We start from the raw sequence: 14,623 nt of genomic DNA, 5'->3' as shown, positions 1-14,623 counted from the left end.
TGGAGGATAGAATCCCCTATCCCTGGGGATACATTGTGATATGTGTGATAGGACACAGAGCCAGTTAACAGTGGTCCAGTGTGGAAGGCAAAAACTGCTTCCTTAACTGGTTCACAGAACGGCCAATCTACTGGTTAGCCAGTGTGAAAAAAATTGATACCATGGTGCTGTTTTGGTCAGGGCAATTAATATCACTAAAACTGATTTAACTGATTGTTATCAATAGTTGTTTGTTGGAATTTGCTTACACACATTTGCTGTTGTATTTCCCACATTGTAATTGTAAATAATATTCACAATATAAATTGGCCTTTAAATTTAAAAAAAAACCTCGCAAAGCAGTGTTTTCTGGTCTGTTGCAACAAATATTTTTGAAACTGGGAACTATGCACAATTAGTAGGAGTTTGGCATATGCCTTTTGTGATGTATATGGTGATAATTATTTAGCTGATCAAGACTTTTGCAGTGGGACATGGAATATTACTGGGGTTGAACTGTAAATCTTGAGGCACATTTCACTGATTTGCATGTACATAAGTTGCATAGAATGGTTAGCAAAATACTAAGATGGGTCCAGCATCTTGTTTGACCCTTGGATCAAATATTTATATCTTAGCAATTTGCAGGCATTTCTGCTCAGAGCTCTTCAAAGTTATGCAGTGCAAGCTTACAATGGATCCCCAAATTATGTTGGTTGGTAAGGTTTCATGTGACTTGATGCACCTCCCATTTATAAGCATTTTGCATTGCCACTTTCAAGAATATGCCAGCTTTCATTCTGGATGCTGCTTATTGTAAGTCTGCCTCATATTTGTGCTGTATCCTTCATAGAGATTTTTGAGTTTTGCTGTTTTTGATCAGGAATTGTAGAAAACTGATGTTTTTAAAATGTACATTTTAGCATGCTAAATTATTCTCTGACCTATCTGCAGAAAAATACAAATATATTTCAATAGACTTTCTATTTTCTAGATTTATGGCGACCTGCTATCAACATGTTGGGGTTGAGACATTGACTGATCCTACAGATGTCTGGGAAATAATAGAGACGATTGGAAAAGGAACCTTTGGAAAAGTCTACAAAGTGTCTAACAAGCTAGATGGTAGCCAAGCTGCAGTTAAAGTTCTGGATGCAGTGAGCGTTAGTATTTGGAATCTTCCTTTCAAGTGTATCATATGAATTATATTGTCATTTTAATTGAAAGTCATTTCTTTTTCTTGTAATATGATGCATAATTTTATTAATGCCATTGATGAAGTTTCAGGTGGAAATACATTTGCAGATTGTAAATGTGACTGCACTCAGACTTGTGAGGAGCACAAGCTTTTAATAGCTTACAATCAATGGCTGGTAGATTCAATTGTCCTTAGGTGAAACTGAGGTAAGGTGGGAAAACCAAGGTTTATATTGGGGTAGGTGAGGTGGAGCCAAGGGAGAAGCCAGCCATCTGAACAACACACATAGAGTGAATTCCAGTTCACTGCATTCACCTTTCCATCAGAAGAGAACCTATGGGTGAAAAACAGAGACCAAACATTCAAAGAAAATAATAACGTACAAATATTTACAAGTTGAGTCTGTCAGGGGGTCTAGTTATTCTGGTTGAGCACCTCTACTAGAGACTTTGTGCTTCCTGGACCCCCTGTGATGTAGGGTTACTGGATCTCGAGTGCTGGGTCTGGTTGTGAAATGGATTCACCCACTTCCCAAGCAGTGTCATCCGGAACCCTGCGTGGGGTACTTGGTGATTCCTGGCTTGTTGGAAGCATCAAATCCTCAGTTCCGGTGGGTGCTTGGTCTCTGATTAGACTGTGTCCTCTCTGCCATCAGGAAATGTCATATAGATATACATTGGGTTGGAGGGCAGCAGGTTCACCTTCTCGATCAGGGGTGTCTTGCTTCTCCTCATGTGCTTTCTCAGCAGGACTGGCCCTGGTGCCATTAGCCAAGCTGGGAGGGTGGTCTTGGATGTGGATTTCCTTTGGAAAGTGAACATTAGCTTGTGAGCAGTTGCGATAGTTGCAGTGCAGAGAAGCAACCTTATGGAGTAAAGTGCCGTGGATAGGACTTTTTGCTAGCGTGAGTCTGGAAGGCTTTTGGACCGGAGGGCTAATTTCACGGCCTTCCATACTATCGCGTTTTCCTTTTCAACCTGTCTGTTCCCCTGGGGATTGTAGCTAGTCATCCTGCTTAAAGTAATTTCTCATACGAGCAGGTACTGTTGTAGATCATAAATGATGAGCCCCGGGTCCTATGGATAGAGTTGGAATACCTGAACAGGGTGAAAATAGAGTGCAAGAAACTGATCACTGTGGTGGTGGTCATATCTGGGCTGGGGATGGCGAATGGAAAATGTGAATACTCGTTGATGATGTTAAGAAAGTTCAGGATTCTGTTGGTGGAAGGGCGGGGACCCTCGAAATCGACACTGTCATTTGAAGGGGTGGGATGACTTTATCAGGTGTGCTCTATTGGGGCAGTAGAAGTGTGGTTTTCACTCAGTGCAGACCTGGTCATTTCCCTGATATCCTCAATGGTGTAGGGCAAGTTGCGTGCCTTAATGACATGAACCATGCGGGTGATACCTGGGTAGCAAAGCTCATTGTGCAGTGACTGCAACTGGCTGGTGTGTGCAGAGGCATAGCTTCCTCTTGACAGGGCACCTGGAGGCTCATTGAGAATATCTGGTCTGAATGCTATGCCATAATTATAGGTGGAGAGTTCGATCCTTCACCTGGTGATGTTGTCATTCTTTATTTTACTCCTTTTTGCATAATTAAACATGAATGCTACTGATGCCTTCAATGCCTGATGGCTTCTTCAATGGCTTGGGCCTCTTTCTGCACTGATGGGTTCTGAAGCTTGTGGCCTCCTTGCATGCCTGCCTGCCTGGATAAGGGTAGTGGCCAGAGCTATGTCAGAGGCATTGCTTTCCACCTGGAAGGGTGCATTCTTGTCCACCGCATGGATGGTGGCCTTTGCAATTGTAGCTCTAAACTTAGTCGAAAGCCACCTGGGCTTCAGCCGATAATGGGAAGGAGGTGGATTTTAAGAGGGGATGGAATTTAACCGCTTAGTGAGGGACCCACTGGGGTGTAGTAAGAAAAGAAACTCAGGCACCCTTTCGTGGTCTTCAGGATTGGGAGGTCGAACGGGACACATTCGATCACGGTCAGGACCAGTGATGCCATCCTCCACCATATAGCCCAGAATCGCTAGACGTTGAGTCCAGAACACGCACTTACTGGAGTTGTACATGAGGATCAGGGATTTAGCTCTGTGGAGGGACCGCTGGAGATTGATGTCGTGGTCTTTCAGAGAGTGTCCACAAATGGTGACATTGTTGAGATAAGGGAAGGTGGCCTTTAACCCATGTTCGTCGGCCATTTTGTCAATCTGTCTTTGGAAGACAGACCTCATTAGTGATACCAAAAGGGACACTGATAAAGTTGTTTGTCTGCCTCAAATGCCTTGGAATGGATCGGTAACTGATGGTATGTTGCTCGCAGGTCAATGGTCGAATACATTTGTTTACCATGTCTGAAATTCTAGGGAGGGGGTATGTGTCCAGGAGTGTGAAGCTATTAACTGTTTGGTTATAGTCAATCACTAGCCTGGACTTTTCTCCCCTTTTATGACTACCACCTGGGCTCTCCATGGGATGTTGCTAGGCTGAATGATATTCAGCAGCTGCTGCGTCTCGGCTCCAATAAATTCCTGATTCTCTGCACTGTATCACCTGCTCTTTGTTGCTGTTAGCTTGCAATTGGGAGCCAGGTTCGGAAACTGGGGGTGGGATCAATATTTATGGTGGAGAGACTGCATGTGGCGTCCAACTTTTTGGACTCTCTGTTCTGCACCATGAGAAGGCCAGAATACTCCATGGTCATGCTTTTAAGGTGACACAGGAAGTCCAGGCCCAGCAACACAGAAGCACACAAATTCTTCAGTACATACAATCGGAAATTACAAAATTCTCCCCTTTTACAGTTAGATATACTATACAATACCCCTGGATAGTCACATCGTGTGATGCTAGGTAAATATGGTAGTCCATTAGATACACTTTTAAGTTGTACAGCAGAGCTATCACAGAGTTTATAAAGCTCTCAGTGGAGCCAGTGTCTACCAAGCAATCAGTCAAGTATCTGTTTACCCTCATTTCCATTGTCGAGTTATTCAATTGATGAGGTATTGCCTGATCCAGGACAACCAATGCCATTGATCCGGAAACCACATTGCTCCCCATGTCGATGTTGACTCTCTCCTCTTGGCCCGCAGGCAGGCAAGGTGGCATCAACCATGAGGCGTGGCAAAATAGCCGCCCTCCATCTTTATCCAAAGGAGGACTTGGTGGCATCGACCACGAGGTGTGGCAAGATAGCTGCTGTTGCTTCCCACGGTGCATTAATTCCGGTGGTGGGTCTTGCCACGAGGCGCAGCAAGATGCTGACGGCGAGCAGCATAGAGAGGCTGGGGCTGGCACTTTGGGACTCAGGCACGGGTTGAACGCCGATTTGGGGATTGCACATGCATTCGCCCTCTTTGGGTTCCCCTTGGCCCTGCAGACCTTCACTCAGTGCCCTTGCTTACTGCATCCTGAGCACGTGGCGTCCTTTGCGGATCATCGGTGGCAGGGGTGTTGTGGCTGTCCACAGAAGTAGCATCCCCGGTTGTGCATGGCCGCAGCTGTTGGGGCTGTGGCGGTTGCTGTCACCTTAATGACCTGGTCTTCCAAAAAGATGCCGCTTTCTCTCATGAGGTCGTCAGCTGGTTGGCCCTGTTTGAGTGCTTTCGCCAGCTCCAGGGTGCTGGTCAAGTCTTTCTTCCCCAACTTTAGCAGTCACTGCCTCACATACCTCTACCTCACTCCTGCCATGAGGGTGTCCTGGATTTATTCCTCCTCTCACCTGGGCTGTGACCACTCCGTAGTGGCATTTCCTAATCAAGGCTCATAGCTCAAGGACATAATCGTCCAGTGACTCACCCAGACGTTGCCAATGTTGAGAGAGCCGGTGTCTCGCCAGCACATCATTCTGAGGTCTTATGTCGCAGCCCTTCAAGCCTTCTATGGCAGACTTGTAAGTTGCACAGTCCCTGATGAGAGTGAACCCCTTGCAGCCCACTCAGGAAAGAAGTGCAGACTTCCAGAGTTGAAGACATCTTGCATGGCCATCAGGTAGGACTGGAAGCACTCCAGCCAGGCCTCTGGGGACAGAGGGTCGACCTGGAGCATGCCTGGCTTCAACAGGGCTTCCATCCTGCTTCAAAGCTAAGCTATACAAGTTGTAACAAGACTGATCACACTCAGACTTGTGAGGAGCACATCCACGCTTTTAATAGCTTACAATCAATGGCCTGTAGACACAATAGTCCTCAGGTGAATCTGAGGTAAAGCAGGAAATCCAGGGTTTATATTGGGGTAGGTGAGGGTGGAGCCAAGGGACGAGCCAGCCATCTGAACAACACACATACAGTGAATTCCAGTTCACTGCACAGACCAAGAATAGGCAGTTCAATACCTGGGTATTATAAATAGCCTGGCTTCAACAAATGTGAAGAGGACCCATCAGAAATAGTTCCATTTATATAGTTGTGGATGGCAGAATAAGTTTTAATCACCCATTGCCCAAAGTAGGTGGCAAGTACTATCAGCAATTATCTGCCAATTATGCTCTTGGGTAGATTAAAGTCTTTTATTAGATAAAGAAGGCAATGCATTTTTTTCTTTTTCCATTCTGAAACTCTGCTGTAATTACGTTAGTCTAGTACCATTTCATTGTATTTCAGAATGGTATATTGCACATCCGGAGCTGACTGAAGGAATTGTTTGTGATTTGTACACAACTGTTGATGAGAACAAAAAAAATGTTGTATCAGGAATAGGTTATGCAATCCCCTTTCAATAGAATAATGGCTGAACTGGCTTCACTTTCCTTCCCATTCCCTGTGGTGAAACCTCCTTAGAAGAAATTGTACCTTGGGTGTAACTATGATCTGATATCTCAGCATTTGCAGCTCTTTGAGCTGGAGAATTCCAAAGATTAATAATTCACAGAATAAACTGCTCCTTACTTTTCTTTCTTTGGCTTGGCTTCGCGGACGAAGATTTATGGAGGGGGTAAATGTCCACGTCAGCTGCAGGCTCGTTTGTGGCTGACAAGTCCGATGCGGGACAGGCAGACACGGTTGCAGGGGAAAATTGGTGGGTTGGGTGTTGGGTTTTTCCTCCTTTGTCTTTTGTCAGTGAGGTGGGCTCTGCGGTCTACTTCAAAGGCCCGCCGAACCTTACCTAAAACATAATTAATTACCCTTTATATTGAGACTTTGCTTCCAAGTTATAGATTCTTACTCTGAGGGAAAGCTTCCTTGGATCACTTGTCTAGTAAGACCACCTCACAATTGTAATCTTTCAATAAGGTATCACTTGTTCTTCAGACAGTGAGCATGCAAGCCAAAGTAATTCAATCTATGATTCTGAATATGTGAATCTTTCCTCATTTATCCAACAAATATAAATTTATCCTTTGTTTAAATAGAATAATTACAGAAGAACTGGCAGTGGTCCTGTTGCAACAAATCTTTGCTACTTACAATGAGGGACAACTTTTCATTTGGCTTCCTAATTAGCCTCTATATTGGCATGGTAATGTTTTTGCTGGGATGATCGGAACTTAATTTTTTGCTGCTACTGTTGTGTAAATTTCCTATATGTATGGTTGTACTACAAATAGTAGCCTTAGCCACTTTTTTTTATATCACTATAGTAAATAAGCTTACTTTCATGTTTAATTCTCTGCACAAGGACACTTGTGTCTCTCAAAATGCTTACACTTCTTAGTTTGGACATTTCACACTCAATACTGCTTTTGTAGCGGGCCAAGTGGCGCAGTGGGCTGAATCATTGCCTGTGCAGCTCGTCAAAAGCCGTGCAGCACCATGGGCCTAGCCACTGCTCACTCATCTGGTCGGGGGGTGGGAGGGGGCCGTGGGACTGGGTCGCGGCACACTGGAGACTGGGGCGCCCGCCTTCAAGAATGTGTGGGGCTCCCTTCGTCTTTATTTAAAGACACGAGCCCCACAGGTGAGTGACAGACATAGGGTGGTGTCACTTCCACTTCTGAGCTGGGAGGGGGTTTAAAAGTGGAGGCAAATTCAAATAAAGTATCTTTGCTGACTAGCACTGTGTCTTGTGTATTCATTTAGTAGCTCCACTGGTTGTCATTGCAATTGGTGACCCCCCCCCTCCCCAACTGCAAGATTCAGCCAAAGCTTGAATCCACAGTCAACATAGATGCTACAACAACAGCAGAGCAGCTGCTGCCACAGCTGCAGTTAACGCAGAAGGTAGTTACTTGCCCCCTTTCTGGGCCCACCAGTCTCAAGTTTGGATGAACCAGGCTGAAACCCAGTTCTGCCTTCGTGGAATAATAACTGAAGTTTTGGCACGTTGTTGGGGCACTTGATGCTGCTACAGCAGCTAAAGTAAATGAATTTATCGGGCACCCCCCCCCCCCTTCCCCAGCAGACAACCAATACAGCAGGTTCCATCAGTTCCTCCTGGACACCCTGGAATTAAGCATGCACAAACAGGGCGTGTGGCTTTTAAATCTGGAGGGGCTAGGTGATAGGAATCCGTCCGATTTTAATGAATGAAATGCCTGTGTTAGCAGATGGCCATTCTAATTGCTTTCTTTTTGAGACTTTATTTTTGGTGAAGCTCCCAGGTCATGTTTCCATATCAATAGCAAACATGGATTTCAGCCGTCCTTATGACATGGCTTGGGTGGGCTAACAGACTAAGGCAAGAATCTGTCCACATACAGCCCATGCTCGAGCCAGAAACATCTCCTGTGCACTGCCTGTATTTGCGGGTCAAACAAAAAGGGATGAATGTACCGACAAGCACCGAGAATGGTGTTTTTACCACCGCTGGTAAGGGAAAAAATACCCGTAGATGCGAGCCCTCATGTAGATACCACAGTGGCAGTCTGAAAATGTTGTAGGGAAATGACAGCCAGCTGCCAGTAGTGGCCTCGGCAGCTGGCACGAGTACTGGCCTTTATCTTCATGATGACATTTATAAGCGCAAATTTCTCATAGACACTGATGCTGAGCTCAGTTTTCTCCCACCAACGTACTTCGAAAAGATGCATAAGCGACAGGGAATTTCCCATCAAGCTATGAACGGGACTTCCATTCCCAGTTTTGGCACGTGACGTATCGTAATTAAGATAGGAGAGGTAGCGTTCCATTGGAATTTCATTTTGGCTTCCATCACACAACCTGTCTTGAGTGCAGATTTCCTATGGGCCAAAGACATGCTAGTTGACGTTAAGTGAAAGAAGCTAGTCAATGCCACTACTTTCCAAACATATCCTTTGATAAGCAGCAGTCAATGAGTTTCCCTACTCGGAGTGCACGCTCTATGCACTGACACCTATGCTGCCTTGCTTAATGAACTTCCTGGTGTGCTCTCTCCTAAATTCAATTCATCGACAATGGCCCATGTCATGTCCCATTACATTGACACCTTGGGGTCTCCGATTTATGCCAGAGCTTGCTTCTCGCCAGATAAACTACAGTAGGCCAAGGCAGAATTTACTGCCATGGAGGAATTGAGTATCATTTGGTGTTCCAATGGCCCCCATTGCCCTCACCTGCACAATTGCCGTGTATTTTCCAAGATAGACCTTGTCAAGGAATATCATCAAATCCCAGTCCATCCAGATGATATTCCCAAAACAGCAATTATTACTCCTTTCAGGGTTTTTGTATTCTTCAGGATGCCATTTGGTTTGAAGAATGCTGCTCAAATGTTCCAGCAGCTTATGGATGCTTTGGGCAGGGATTTAGAATTCACATATGTATACTTAGATGACATCCTCATCACCAGTAAAAATGAGCAAGATCACCAACTGCACTTGTTCCAAGGGCTAGATGAATTTGGACTTACTGTCAACCCTAGCAAATGCCAGTTTGGTAGAATGGCCATCGGTTTCCTAGGACACAAGATCATGGCAGAAGGTGTGTTTCCCTTATCCTGAAACCTACCATGGATGAAGGAGTGCTGAAATTTTTGGGTATGGTGAATTTCTATCACCGTTTCATTATTGGACCACTATTTCTACCCTTCACCACAAAGCACAAAGAAGTTATTTGACTGCAGAGGTGGTGTTTGCGTTTGCATCCGCCAAAGATGCTCTGGCCAATGCAGTGATGCTTGAGCATCCTAATCCCACCACCGCCCTGGCACTTACCACAGATGCCTCTGATGCAGCGGTGGATGCTGTTCTCAAACAGCCCATCAATGGCCATTGGCAACCCCTGGCTTTCTTTAGCTGCCACCTACGACCATTAGAAATGAATTACAGTGCATTTGATTAAGAGGTGTTGATGTTGTACCTGGCCACACAACACTTCCGATATGTTTTGGAGGGCAGCCATTTCACCGCTTTCATGGACCATAAGCCATTCACTTTTGCCTTTAGCAAGATATTGGACCCGTGGTTGGCTAGACAGCAATGCCACTTGTCATACATTTCTGAATTCACTATGGATGTGTGTCGTGTCGGGAAAAAACAATCTGGTTGCTGACACATTAGCCAGACTGGCAGTGCATCATATCAAGCTGGTGCCGATAACTCTGACTTGGCACAGCACAGGCTGTGGACCTGGAAGTTCAGGCAAACAAAACTGCCATTACAAACCTAAACATACAACATGTGCTCCACAACTAGGCAGGCCAAGTCTGTGTCATGTCTATGGGCTACTTCAGGCCAGTAGTCCCCATAATCTTGTAGATGGCGCCTTTTTGACTAAGTTCACAACCTGTCCCATCCCTCCATCAGAGCAATGGTCAAGCTCATGGCAACTAAATATGAGTGGCATGGACTTAAGGAAGACATTACACAATGGGCCCGTATATGTACCCACTGCCAAACTTCTAAAATTCAGTGACATACCAAGGTACCTCTCCAGTCTTTCCCAGTAGTGCGCCAGCGTTTTGAGCATGTGCTTATAGAGCTGGTTGGACCACTGCCAGTGTCTCAGAACATGAGATACATCCTCATGGTCATAGACCGATTCATGCGATGGCCAGAGGCCATCCCCTTTGCCATCCAATGATGCTGAGACATGCATCATTCCCAACTGGATCTCAAGATTCAAAGTTCCCACACACATCACCTCAGACTGCAGAACACAAACACGGTTTTGTGGCACACAAATGCATCACACCACAGCGTACCACCCGCAGTCCAATGGTCTTGTGGTTTCCAGCAGCAACTCAAGACTGCACTCAGAGCGTGACTCACCGTGCCTAATTGGGTAGATGAGTTGCCATGGGTCCTGCTGGGAGTATGCATCGCCCTGAAGGAAAATATGCCAGCGTTGTCTGCAGAAATGGTTTACAGTTCAGTTCTTTCGGTTCCAGGTGTTGTTCACTTCTCGTCCGACTCCTGCACTTCGGATCTGGACGTGCTTCAGCAGCTTCGACACCACATTGCAGTAAGGAAACAGATTCCAACCAACTAGCATGGAACCTCCCTACAGCATGTGCTTCCAGCCCTCCTCCACACTGGCCCCAGGAATGCCATTGCAACAGCTGTATGATGGCCCTTTCTGCGTGATCAAAAGGGATGGGGTTGTGTACACTTTAGGCATTGGGGGACATTCTCAACTGTTTAGCATAGACAGACTCAAACCAGCACATGTGGACCCTACTACCGCTATTCGCTGCCCCCAGCCCAGGAGTCGAGGGCGTCTGTCTAAGGTGCGCACAGAATATTCTGGTGGGAGGGTGGGTGGTGTAGCGGGCTGTGCGGTGCAGTGGGCTGAACCATTGCCTGTGTGGCTAGCCGAGCATCCGCACAGTGCAGTGGGCTGAACTCTCACCCATGGGGCTCACCAAATAGCCGCACATCACTGCGGGCCTGATTGCTGGGTGATGTCACTTCTGTTTCCGAGCTGGGAGGGCTTTAAAAGTAGAGGCAAATTCAAATATAATTTCTTTGCTGAGTAGCACTGTGTCTGGTGTATTTATTTAGTAGCTCTATTGGAGTAGTCACTACACTTTCATATTCTTTCCACCAAAACACAGCCTTCCATTTATCCCCATGTTCTTGTCTAATTATTCTTGATTTGTCCAACGCATGTTTTATTGTGGGAAATTGTGTCTCACACAAATCACTTTCTGTGGGGGGAGGGGGAAATTCATATAATCAAAGAACACTAAAGCACAGAAACAGGCCCTTTAACACATTTAGTCTGTACCAAACTAATATTCTACCTACTCTCATTGACCTGCACCTGCAACTTGTGTCCCTTGAATTTGATTGTCTTTTTTTAAGAGGTGACAAAGACTGATAAGGACAGGATGATTGACATTGTCTATGTGGACTTTAGCAAGGGCTATGACAAGGTCCCGCAAAGGTGGCTGGTCTGGAAGGTCCGGTCGTGTAGGATCCAGGTGAGCTGGCAATTTTGATACAGTTTTGACTTGAAGGTAGGAATGAGAAGGGGTACCAGAGATCAATGTTAGGTCTATTCTGTGCAAATCAGTAATAACAATCTCTGCACTACTCTCTACATGAATTTGATTTCATTTTTTAAAGGGGCAACAAAGAAGACTGATAAGGGAAGAATGATAGACTTGACTGTCTGCGGATAAGCGCAATTCAAATGCCACTTGGTGGTAGAATCACAGATGTCAATGAGGAAACTTGCAGGAGTGAGATCGATTAGCTTGTTGAATGGTATCACAACAACAACCTTACATTCAACATTAGCAAAACTAAGGAACTGATTGTGGACTTCAGGAAGGGAAAACCAGGAGAACACAAAGCAGTCCTCATCAAGAAGCCACCAGTAGAAAGGATAAAGAACTTCAAATTCCTAAGTGTCAACATCTCTGAGGATCCATTCTGGGGCCTTCATGTCGCTGCAATCATGAAAGCTCACCAGCAGCTATATGTCATTAAAAGTTTGAAATTTGGCCTGTCACCAAAGACTCTTGACAATTTCTACAGATGGTCCTTGGAGAGCATTCTCATTAGTTGCATAACTATCTGGTATGGAGGTGCCAATGCACAGGATAGTGTGACAGATTATGTTTTATTTTATAGTGAATATAGATAGGTTTTAAAGGAGATAATTTGCGACAAGTTTTTAGTGTAGGTCACATACAAACACTTCAAAACAGATCTCATTCAAAAGACTGGAGCTCTGCTCAAGCCAGAGAGGGTCGGCTCCGAGTGCCTTTGCAAAATATTTAAAGAGGGCCCAAGGAGTAATGGATTGTTGTTTTGAAAAGCAACAGATGAAAGAACTCTGAGGATTAGGTCCAGAGCCACAGGCTGATTCAGTGCAGTTTGCTTTTCTAAGAGGGTCATGTGGTTTTGCAAGCAGAGAAGGAAACTGGCTTTTCTCTGAGAGAGAGAATTCTGTTCTCCAGTGCTGGAGTTCAGTAGCAGCAGCTAGGACTGGAACAGAACAAGCTGGCAAGCTTGTGGAAAAACCCCATTTTGAGGATGGGTTCTGAGTTCTTAGTTCAGCTTGGTCCAAGCCCTTGTGGTCCAGATAAGAGGAGAGGACTGGCTGCTTAATGTTTCACTTGAAATAAGGGAAACATAAAGGAATTCTGTGGTGACCTGAAAGAAAGAGGTTATCATCTGGAAAACCCTGATGGGGCAAGTTTCTTTGGGAAGAGACTGATGTGGCTGATTAGAAGGAATCAGTTTGTGTCCGGCAAACAACAAATCTCTCTCTCTGAAAATTGATAAGAACCTTCCTGAGTGGTAACCATTTACATTTAAAGCACCAAAGCCTGGTGAAATTCATAAATGTTAAATTCTGTGCACAGTATAAATCCCAGAGGTACCAATCTCTTGGCAGGGGCGTTTGTTAGGGCTTTAAACTAGTAAGGTTGGGGACAATGGTTCCCAAAATATACCCTTAAGAGAGAGAACAGAGTCTTTCGGCAAAGAAAACAGGCATTTTCACCCAGCCTGGAGGTGGAACAGGAGCAGGTAATAAATAGTGGCCATAGTAACAATTGTAGGGAGGGTGAGAGGCAGAAAGTTAAATGTGGAAGATCTCTGAGATGCATTTATTTCAATGCAAGGAGTGTGATAAAAAAGGTGGATGAACTAATGGTGTGGATTGACATGTGGCGTTATGATATGATAGCAATTAGTGAGACATGGTTGAAGGAAGGTTGTGACTGGCAGCTGAATATTCCAGGATTTTGCTGCTTTAGATGTGACGGAATTGGTGGGGTATGGGAGGTGGGGGGAGTGGGGGGGGGAGGTGTGGCGTTGCTTGTCAGGGAAGATATTATAGCGGTGCTGAGGCAAGATAGACTGGACGACTCATCGCGCAAGGCTCTGTGGGTTGAACTACAAAATAAAAGTGAGGCTACACATATAGGGGTATACATTAGGCTGCCAAAAGAGGATAGGGAACTGGAAGAGCAAATGTGCAGGAAAATAGCTGAGATGAGTAGCAGAAATGGGGTTGTGATAGTTGGGGATTTCAATTTTCCTAACATTGATTGGGAAACACAATCAGTGAGAGGGCAGGATGGCTTAGACTTTTTACAATGTGTTCAGGATTGCTTTTTACAGCAGTAAGTTGAGGTGACTACTAGAGGGGAGGCAGTGTTAGATCTGTTGTTAGGGAATGGAATAGGACAGATGACGGAAGTGTGCGTTGGTGAAAACTTTGGATCCAGTGATCATGGTCCATTAGCTTCAACTTAAATATGGAAAGGGATAGGTCAGGTCCGAGGTTGAAGGTCTTCGAGTGGGGGAAGGATAGATTTGAAGAAATGAGAGGGGATTTGCAGAAAATTATATGGGCTGATTTTGTTTCTGGTAAGGATGTAGAGGAGATTTGGAGGGTATTTAAAGAAGAGATATTGAGAGTACAGGATCGTTACAAGGCAAGGCCAAAAGTTTAAGGGAACTGTGGTTTTCTGGAAAAATAAGGACGTTGGTTTGGGATAAGAGGGGAGCATTTTCTAAATTTAAGAAGCAAAAAATGGATAAGAAGTATGATTATTACACAGATTGCAGAAAAAACCCGAAGAAGGAAATTAGAAAGGCAAAAAGAAGGTATGAGGTATCAATAGCTGATAAAGTAAAAGTGAATCCTAAGGGTTTTTACGGATATGTGAATAGTAAAAGGAGGGTTAAGGATAGAATAGGACCGCTGGAAAATGTGAGTGGTGATTTGTGCGCGGAACCGTATCAGATGGGAGAGAAATTATACAATTTTTTTTCTCATCTGTGATCATGAAGGAAAAGGACATTAGACTATGTGAGATAAGTGAGGCAAATGGCTTAGTTATGGAAAAGATAGGGATTAGTAAAGAGAGGGTTTTGGAGCTTCTAGGGTCAGTAAAAGTGGATAAGCCTCCTGGTCCTGATGGGATTTTCCCCAGGACGTTAAGGAAGGTCAGGGAGCAAATAGCAGAGGCACTCAGTGATTTTTCAATGATCACTGGAGGAGGGTGTGGTGCCACGGGATTGGTGGGTTGCTAATGTAGTTCCTTTGTTTAAAAAAGGCACGCGGTGTTGGCCAAGTAATTATAGGCCTGTAAGCTTGACTTTGGTGGTCGG

At 44.9% G+C, this 14,623-nt stretch overlaps 1 protein-coding gene across 26 annotated transcripts in view; it reads left to right on the top strand.

Annotated features, from left to right (window-relative positions):
• Positions 1–14,623, top strand: part of LOC138762153 (myosin-IIIb-like) — a 550,501-nt gene that overhangs the window by 25,756 nt on the left and 510,122 nt on the right. For 25 of the 26 annotated variants that reach the window (XR_011356778.1, XR_011356777.1, XR_011356779.1 and 22 more), the window contains exon 2: positions 974–1,142. Coding sequence is in view for 20 of the 26 variants with exons in the window: in XM_069935650.1 (XP_069791751.1) it covers positions 974–1,142 (169 nt within the window). In the remaining 6 variants the exon portion in view is untranslated. The remainder of the gene's footprint in view (positions 1–973; positions 1,143–14,623) is intronic. The other variant, XM_069935651.1, reaches the window with a different exon arrangement.

The sequence above is a fragment of the Narcine bancroftii genome, chromosome 4, assembly GCF_036971445.1.
Source record: "Narcine bancroftii isolate sNarBan1 chromosome 4, sNarBan1.hap1, whole genome shotgun sequence".
NCBI classification, from domain to species: domain Eukaryota; kingdom Metazoa; phylum Chordata; class Chondrichthyes; order Torpediniformes; family Narcinidae; genus Narcine; species Narcine bancroftii.
Note: the sequence above shows the minus strand (reverse complement) of the source record. Positions and strands in the feature narration are given on the sequence as shown.